The sequence below is a fragment of the Musa acuminata genome, chromosome BXJ1-6 (genome assembly GCF_036884655.1).
Source record: "Musa acuminata AAA Group cultivar baxijiao chromosome BXJ1-6, Cavendish_Baxijiao_AAA, whole genome shotgun sequence".
NCBI classification, from domain to species: domain Eukaryota; kingdom Viridiplantae; phylum Streptophyta; class Magnoliopsida; order Zingiberales; family Musaceae; genus Musa; species Musa acuminata.
The window spans coordinates 44,045,880-44,053,953 of record NC_088332.1 but is presented as its reverse complement, the minus strand read 5'-3'; the positions used below and the strand labels follow the sequence as shown (position 1 = coordinate 44,053,953).

Here is an 8,074-nt window from a genome sequence, read left to right as displayed (position 1 = left end):
CATTTGTGTGTGTGTGTCTATATATATATATATATATGCAATGAATACAGAGTTGTGGAAGGTCAATTGTGTTTTCTTTTTTCTTATCTATCAACCCCTTGATTGGTTGTATTTGTCTCTCTCAATTGTGTGGAAGGTCACTTGTAGAGACAAGGTGTGACAGACGCTCAAGCAATGGAACTCGTCTTCGGTACAGGATTGGAAGTCACAAGATATGTGATCCAGCTTCGGACAAAAACTCTTCTGCTCAATTATTTTGGCGTTTCTCGTTCCTTGATCGGCATGCTGTTCATATCGCTTTCTTACCAATCTATGGTATGGAAACCTTTCCGTCTGATGACAACAGATAAGATATGATCTATTAGGTAGGCAGGAGTATCTCATGAGCTGGACAAGCCAACAAGTGTAGGAATCATCCCAGCTCTCGTCAGGAAAGAAGAAGAGCAGTTGTTCCTATGTGCTCATGCACTTCACTACTTGAACTCCTCTTCTTGTCTCCTCCGCAAACAACTTGGTGAATTGGTGCATGTTAGTGTGGAGATCAGCACGTCTAGAACACAAAGGTATCCACCAGATCGATCTTTTAGATGATACAAGTTTCCAATAAAGGTTAACGATACCTCTATGACCTAATCTTTGAGGAACTTAAAGGAATTCACCAAGTTGACGATTACCTTTAGTTTTCTTTATATCTGAAAGGAAGCAATGGAGCTTATCCAACAGGAAGTAAGAGACAGGGAAGCTTCGGGGTAGAAGAAACATACTGCTCATCCAACTATGTGACGATGGCCATTGAAATGATATATGACTCTACCAAGCACCAGAGAAATGCTTGGATTATGTCAGTTGGTACTATGAGTACTACTACTAGTGCAAGTTCATGCCCATCTGCTTGCACTGTTTTGGATTGGTAGGATGTCACCATCAAACACGAGAAACATCTCTCCATGGTCTTCTAGCATCTTTCCATGACGCTTGCAGGTGATCCACAGTATCAGCAGTTGTTCTCAGTGACTTGTTTCGGAAAGGCAACTTCACAAGTAAGAACTTTGGGTAGCCTATAAATGCCAAGCCCTTGCTTCACTTCTTCCATACTGTGGTGGTATAGTAGTAGAAGATATGAAGAGATTTGGGGACGGAGAGGAAGGAGAGATGGAGAGCATGAACGTAGCTGATGTCCCGACGCTCCTCACTCGCGGCGGAGGCGGAGAGGGCACCATCAGCGTCCCGTCGCGGGCGTCTTCGGTGCGGGTTTTCTGGTGCAGGACCTGCCACCGTCAGTTCCCCTCCTTCCAAGCCCTCGGAGGCCACCGCGCGAGCCACAAGAAGCCGAGGCTCGCGGAGGACCGCCACGGCCACGCCTGCTCCGTCTCGGGACTCGAGTTCGCCGTCAGCCAGGCGTTAGGCGGCCACATGAGGCAGCACTGCACCGGCGGCGCGCCTCATGGCCTCACGGAGAAGAAGCCCGGCAAGAGGAGGGGCCTGTGGTTGGACCTGAACATGCCGCCGTCCGACGACGTTTGAGCCTATCTGCCATGGACTAAGAACACTATTTTGCAGGCACGAGTCACGCACGTGATAAAGATCAGAGCAACACGCTTCCATGGACTTGCTTTCTTGGGCGGAAGATACTTCTCATTTTGTGTTCCATTTGGTTATGATATTAAGGCTAATTCATGTCCATGCAAATATTTTTTAATGTATATATATATATATATAATGAAATAATTTTTGGGTTTAGAAGGGAAATATATATGTAATAAATTCAAAGCTGCGTGTGTGAATGGAAACATGCAACTAAATGGTCGTCATGTCGATCGCCAATATTGCATGCACTGCCTGCGGATCCGTCAGGATTCCATTGCCGGAAATAGAAACGGGGTCGTGCCAGCTATAATGAACGGTCAGGATACCTTCTTCGACGATGGAGCTTTTGATCCGACGATCGTGGTTGATTTGGAGACCGTAGGTCACACTGGACGGGAATCTTGTCTTTGGCCATGCCTCAATATTTGGATCCTCTCCAATCTTGGCGAACACCAAAGTGTCCTTTACTAAAATGTCGATCGTCCACCGTGGTGGGCGCCAGCGATCGCCAATGGATGGATGTTTGCAATTTTAGGTGGGAGAGTTGGAGAGGATCCCCCCAATAGGGGATGCAGCCACCAGCTAATTGTAGCCGTTTAAGGAAACATCCAGCTGCTATTTCTATTAACGAAAACACCAACCTCTTCATCGGAATATATTATGCGCAGGGGAGAGTAGGGTAGCCGGCCCAGCCAAAGATCTCTTCTTCTTCGCCGAGGAATCCGAGAGGTATGGAGACCGTGTTCTTCTATGGACTCTGTATCACCTCTTGTCTACCTTTTTTTGCTTTGCTACAGTGTCAAATTGTGATCTTGTTCAGTCTTTTTGTCAATCGGAGGATTTTGGATTTGGTACTCGCGCAAGTCGAATTAAATATAGGGAAGATAAAGGATTTTGTACTTGTATGTTTTGTCACTGATCGTTTGTAATCTGATCCTGTTTCATCCGCGGATGCTGCATGCTCCTTTTCTTTCTCCCTAATTTTTTTGGGGCTAAAGTTCACTTTTTTACCGGATATTGCACTTCAAATTGAGGATCCTGAAGTTGGATAACCGGGATTTGTGTTTCATTGTCTTCAAGTGCCTTTTGTTTAGATTGGGTAAGGTAGTATTCTAATGACGAAGTCAAACAAAAGTTTTGTGCTCCTTGTTACATGAATCATTGTTTCCATATGACTGTTTTTGCCTTTCAGTATATATGAAATTAATATCAGGGACTTTCAGTTTCATTTGTGATTTTCTTCTTAATTCATGTCAGTTTTAGTCTATCGTAATGATTGTCATGATTCTTGCTCTCTTTTAATGCATTGCGCACTCACACTATAAATCTACTGTAGGTTGTATATTTCTAAATATTGATTTCAGAAGGTCATAATAATATCTCATTCGAAATATCATCGAGACTGAGAATTATAAGCACTAATATTGTGCTAAAAGAAACAATTTAATTGGGATGTTGCCTGTTAAGAATCCACTTTCTTTACTAATTAGATCCTGAAGTTTCAAAACATATGCCATCCTAAACTTAAATCTGGTTATATTAAAATGATATAATGATGCGTGAGCATCATGAACTCTCATTGCTTTGGTTAATTCTCGCATTTATGCCACTAATATTAACTGTAGGGAAATTTTGAATGTTTGCTTAATGGATAAGAGTTGTAATCTAATGTGGTTCTTCGGTCTAATTGTCTCCTATTACTTCTTTGGTGCAGGACCGTTGAAGACTAGAACAATGGCAATACATCAAAGCACAAAAATTGCACTTTGTGTGGCTTTTCTTGGGTGTCTGTCTTTCTTACTTGGCATACTTGCAGAAAACAAAAAGGTCTCTCATAAATCTTACCATATGTTGAGGAATCCTTTATAAGTGCGATCTGAGTATGGATTTTCATCTTTTATATGACAGGATGTTTCTTCCCATATTTTCTTTTGCATAAATGTCAAGTTTCTTTTCTTTAATGCAAATTGTTTATATGGTTAATTGAAATCCCAGATTATGTTTAAATATGTTTGATCTCAAGTGCTTGCCAATCATAGGTGAGTATAGCTGATTTTTGTTGGTATATAAGTAGCAAAATGATGTTTTGCTTATGCTTTTGTAAACTGCTGCCTTTTCAACTAGTTTTTTCTTTCTTGATCTATCTTGTAATATACTCTTTGTTACAGGCTTTGTCTTGGGATTCCTTAATATGATGCTATTCTTTATGTTTCTTGAAGTTTTTGTTCTATTATGGAATTGTTCTTTGTACTCTTATTACCTTTTCGTTGATGCCTTGGTCATTGTATGAAAAAATACATTGGATTCCTTTTGTTAGACAAAGCAAAGTATGTCATTGACTTTTATTTTAGTGAAAACATTGTAACAACATTTGGCACTTAGCATATGATAAATGTTGATGGATGACATGCCATGTTTGGTCTTCAGCAAACCAAGCAACAACTTACAAGCCATGCACACAGTCGAGTCCTTTGTTTCCATGTGATGTAGCCAATCTATGAACTGTTGTTTACACCCCTATTATTTGCCATCCAAAGAGGAAGCATCATCTCTCTGATGGATCAAATGCATGCATTTGTGTGTCCATATGTTAATGTTTTGTCTTCTCACTCCTGTTCTTAGACCTCATTAAATCTTTTCATGTTTTTACAGCCTGCACAAGGAACTCCAATCATAGGAAAGGATGTTGTTGTCTGCAAGTACCCAAGTGATCCGGTAATTGCATTTGGATCTCTAGCTATTGTGTCACTCCTGCTTTCTGCTATTGTAGGACACGTCGCAGTTTACTTCCCATACAAAGGCAAGTCTGTTCCAACCTCTAGTTTGTTCCAGAACACTACATTGTTCGTCTTCTTCATCATTGCAGAGTAAGCTTCCTTCATCTCCTTCTCCTTGCAGTTTATGTCGTCCACATATAACTTTTTTCTTGGTTGATCCCAAAGTAAACTGCATCATACGTGTATTTCGGTCGTAAGTAATGATGTTGGAGTACACTGATGTCAGGGCTGTTACAACTTTGGCTCTGGTGATGTTGATGTGGGCAACCATCACCGAAGGCCTTCATCGTTCTCGCAACGTTCATCACGATCTCGAATACCTCTGCCCGACAGCGAAGACTGGTCTCTTCGGCGGTGCTGCTTTTCTTGCCCTCGATGCTGCCCTCTTTTGGCTCATCTGCCAAATGTTGACGCTCAATGCCAGAGCTGATTACTTTGACGAGGACGATCCTAAAGGGGAGTACGGACAGGTTTATGCAGATGAGTTAGAGAACACTGAGAACAAGCATTCATCAGTCTAGATGTGAACAAGAAGCAACTTCTAGTCGAGAGACATTTCTTCTCTCTGCATTGTTATTCTCTGTTTCATGACAGACATTGTTTGGTTGCCTCTGTTAATATGCCAATGCATAGTTATCACTTTAACATCTCCAATTGTGTGTCTGTGCCTTTCCATATAGCCAAGTGGAGAAGATAGAAGCACATATCACAATCTTGATTGCTTTGAATGTTTGAAGAATACATGGATGTCAATCACACATTGGTAACACAGCATTAACACAAGAAACTCTCATTTTTATTACAAAGGCTGCTGATGGTTTTAATACTGCTTGATCTGTTAATATGCCAAAGCATAGTTATCACTTTAACATCTCCAATTGTGTGTCTGTGCCTTTCCATATAGCTAAGTAGGGAAGATAGAAGCACATAAGCACAATCTTGATTGCTTTGAAATGTTTGAAGAATACATGGATGTCAATCACACATTGGTAACACAGCATTAACACAAGAAAGTCCCATTTTTATTACAAAGGCTGCTGATGGTTTTATTACTGCTTGATCTGAAACTGGAAGACATATTCTTCATGCCAACTGGTAAAACAGGTAAGAAAAGAAAAGTCAACTAGGGTAAAAAGTCAACTGGATTAAGCAAATTGAGATCGGTTAAAGGACATCACCCCAAACCGTTTCTTGGTTGCGGACAGCAGCTCTTGAGGATCAATTCGGGTTTGCGCGTAAGCCTCGATCTTGTTCAGCTCCTAAAACAACAAATACAGAATGATAAGGAGAAAGATAGATCCAACTCTACAGGCATTGAATCTTTACGAGGGACATGGTAGTACCTCAATCCACAATGCCAGTTTGGGTCTGCCCTTGAGGATGTCATAGTTCTTCACATCCAGCAAGAGAGTCTGGAACCTCTCAACAAATGGAGCATATGCAATGTCCACCTAAAATATATAAGAATTAATTCAAATTTAGAATTCATAAATACAAGAACAGAAATAAAACCTTGTCGTAAACAAAGAAAGGAAACAAAATTACAAATTTGCATGCATTCTAGAAATGAACAAAATAACAAAGAAAAGGTTTCCAAGATGGATATTTGCCAACAGTAGTTATCAGAATTGCTGTTCTCTTTAGAGCGATTCACAATTAGTAGAATGCTGGACTTATCCAGCAACCAGAAAAAGGAATCAGATGGGAGTGCAATGGTTGACTTTAGACCTTTTGTCATGAACAATGTATTAGAACTATGATTCTGAGAGCAGCAGAGAATGATCTATGTGCTTGCTGAAGGAACACAGGAAACATAATTTGTGGATTATTTTGCTTTGAAGCAAATCCCAAACATTAACCAGTAGAAACAACAAATGAAAGAAGAAATGTAGTCAAGACAGCTCCAACGCCAAGAAGAAACATTAATTCCACTGAATGAATAAAACTAAGATTGATTCTCAGTCATACAATGATGAAGAACAAGATCCAACTGCTGACTTACCAGGCTGAATTGCCCAAGGAAGAAAGGCCCATCACTGAACTTTGATAGAGCATCCTCTATTTTGTCATAGGCAGCATCTGAGACAAAAGGATTAAGCAGACCAAATCATTTGAAGTGATATTCTGAAAACCATAGAGAGTTCCTTGCTCACCAAGTTCACCACTGACATCCCCCTTAGCGGCCGTTGCTTTAAACATAACCATATTGAAGGAATCACTGTATGACAACAACTCTTCTGCAAACTGCTGCTTTGCAGGATCCTGTTGAGTTTCCAGCAACAACAGGACAAGAAGATATATACATACCTTTTGGCTAAAAACCTACTGATTAAGCAAGAAATATAGTTTTTTCTTACATCAGGTTTCAGTGCAGGCCCTTCAAAATGAGCATCAATATACTTTATCAAGTCCAGACTCTCTCCCCTGACCTCATTATTATGCTCCAAAGAAGGTACCTATTGAACTCTCAGAGAAGGATTCAGAGTCAATTCTAACATCAAAAAAGCCAAAGACAATCGCCAGGAGCAGAATCTCTCAAGACCTTGTTTGCAGAGTAGAGTTTGTCCTTGTACCATGCTGGCCTGTTGAGTAGATCAACAGGTACCAATTCGATCTTTTCCTGCAATCCCTGCTCCCACATAAAAGTAGATCAAACGACTTCTTGAAGGATCAAGCTTCAGCTACAAGATATTGCAGGCTCAGCAAATTAGTACCTTGTAATTTCTAGCAATCCAGGGGCGCTGTGCAAATGGGCAAACGTACGCTACGTACAACCTGGAATACAGACCACCCCCAAAGTAAAGGAGGATGCTGAGGATTTCATCAACCGAGGAATAAAAATCGAATCTTTCAGCGTAAATCAAAAGAAAGAGACGAGTTTGGATGCCTGGTGGTGCCATCGAAGAGGGCAGGTGGCTCCGATGCGGCAGTGAGACTTGGGGGAAGAGACGCCAATCTACAAAAGGGGGGAAGGAAGAAGGAAAGAAACAAAGCGCATCAGATGAAGAACAAGAGAAAAATCCGGAAGGAAAGAGAAGGGATTACTTGCTGGGCGCTACGGCGGCCATGGGAGGATCTCCGAGATACTTCGAGGTGAGACTCGCCTGAGCTCCCCACCTCCCTTGGACGTAATATATAGCGGCACCGCGACACTGTCGGAAGGAGACGGAGCACGTGACTGCCATCGACTTTGGATGCCGTCCATGTTACGGAGATGATGGGCGGCGACGCTCCACAGTGGAGGAGAAGGAAGAATTGGTGGATTGAGGCATTAAGTCAAACGACAATACTAAAAAAAATCAAACTTTAGCGACCAACACATCAATATCTGGAAAAAATATTTATCATCTACCTCGAGGTAAGGAGCGTGATGAGGAATGCCATTCTTGAGGATGCTGATGGCATTGACCGGGAGCCGTGCGTCGAATGCTTTCTCCGCTTCTTTGCCGGTGCCTCCATTATAGTCTTCTATCACTACTAACAGTAGATATCGGCGAAATTTCACCAATCACCGAGTAGAATTATTTAAGGTAAATATTTTGCGTATGCATTACTGGTAAATTCGTAAGAAAAATCCTTGAATTTTTCGAGGCTCGTTGTATCTAATCGTGCATCTCATAGTTCCGCATGTCGGCCAAATACTCATCCTACGTCGTTGCTGACGATACGCTAGCGTGATGGTAACGCATGACTGCCACCGCGACGGTCAA

At 41.5% G+C, this 8,074-nt stretch overlaps 3 protein-coding genes across 3 annotated transcripts; 2 read left to right on the top strand and 1 right to left on the bottom strand.

Moving 5' to 3' along the window:
- The first annotated feature begins 1,152 nt into the window (after positions 1–1,152).
- Positions 1,153–1,524, top strand: LOC135677572 (zinc finger protein ZAT11-like). Its single transcript, XM_065189936.1, has one exon. The coding sequence runs from the start codon at positions 1,153–1,155 to the stop codon at positions 1,522–1,524; it is 372 nt and encodes a 123-aa protein (XP_065046008.1).
- Positions 1,525–5,018, top strand: LOC135677221 (uncharacterized). The gene is made up of 4 exons (XM_065189290.1): positions 1,525–2,316; positions 3,302–3,414; positions 4,240–4,454; positions 4,591–5,018. The coding sequence occupies exons 2-4, from the start codon at positions 3,322–3,324 to the stop codon at positions 4,883–4,885; spliced, it is 603 nt and encodes a 200-aa protein (XP_065045362.1). The 5' UTR covers positions 1,525–2,316; positions 3,302–3,321; the 3' UTR covers positions 4,886–5,018.
- A 266-nt stretch (positions 5,019–5,284) lies between these two features.
- Positions 5,285–7,811, bottom strand: LOC103989732 (protein IN2-1 homolog B). Its single transcript, XM_009408677.3, has 11 exons — positions 7,717–7,811; positions 7,410–7,653; positions 7,252–7,320; positions 7,079–7,139; positions 6,907–6,993; positions 6,722–6,820; positions 6,518–6,626; positions 6,367–6,443; positions 5,708–5,815; positions 5,543–5,623; positions 5,285–5,456 (listed from the first exon to the last, which is right to left on the bottom strand). Exons 2-11 carry the CDS (start codon positions 7,547–7,549, stop codon positions 5,448–5,450), a joined length of 840 nt encoding a protein of 279 aa, XP_009406952.2. The 5' UTR covers positions 7,550–7,653; positions 7,717–7,811; the 3' UTR covers positions 5,285–5,447.
- Between the last annotated feature and the right edge of the window lie 263 nt (positions 7,812–8,074).

What these genes read in the sequence shown, in the direction of transcription:
- LOC103989732 (XM_009408677.3), bottom strand. Translation starts at nt 7,549, where the DNA reads ATGGCAGTCACGTGCTCCGTCTCCTTCCGACAGTGTCGCGGTGCCGCT. An exon ending in GCCGCCGTAGCGCCCAGCAA is followed by an intron (nt 7,321 to 7,409) that starts GTAATCCCTTCT and finishes CCCCTTTTGTAG; the next exon opens with ATTGGCGTCTCTTCCCCCAA. An exon ending in TCCTTGGGCAATTCAGCCTG is followed by an intron (nt 5,816 to 6,366) that starts GTAAGTCAGCAG and finishes TATATATTTTAG; the next exon opens with GTGGACATTGCATATGCTCC.
- LOC135677221 (XM_065189290.1), top strand. Translation starts at nt 3,322, where the DNA reads ATGGCAATACATCAAAGCACAAAAATTGCACTTTGTGTGGCTTTTCTT. An exon ending in TACTTGCAGAAAACAAAAAG is followed by an intron (nt 3,415 to 4,239) that starts GTCTCTCATAAA and finishes ATGTTTTTACAG; the next exon opens with CCTGCACAAGGAACTCCAAT. An exon ending in GTCTTCTTCATCATTGCAGA is followed by an intron (nt 4,455 to 4,590) that starts GTAAGCTTCCTT and finishes CACTGATGTCAG; the next exon opens with GGCTGTTACAACTTTGGCTC.
- LOC135677572 (XM_065189936.1), top strand. Translation starts at nt 1,153, where the DNA reads ATGGAGAGCATGAACGTAGCTGATGTCCCGACGCTCCTCACTCGCGGC.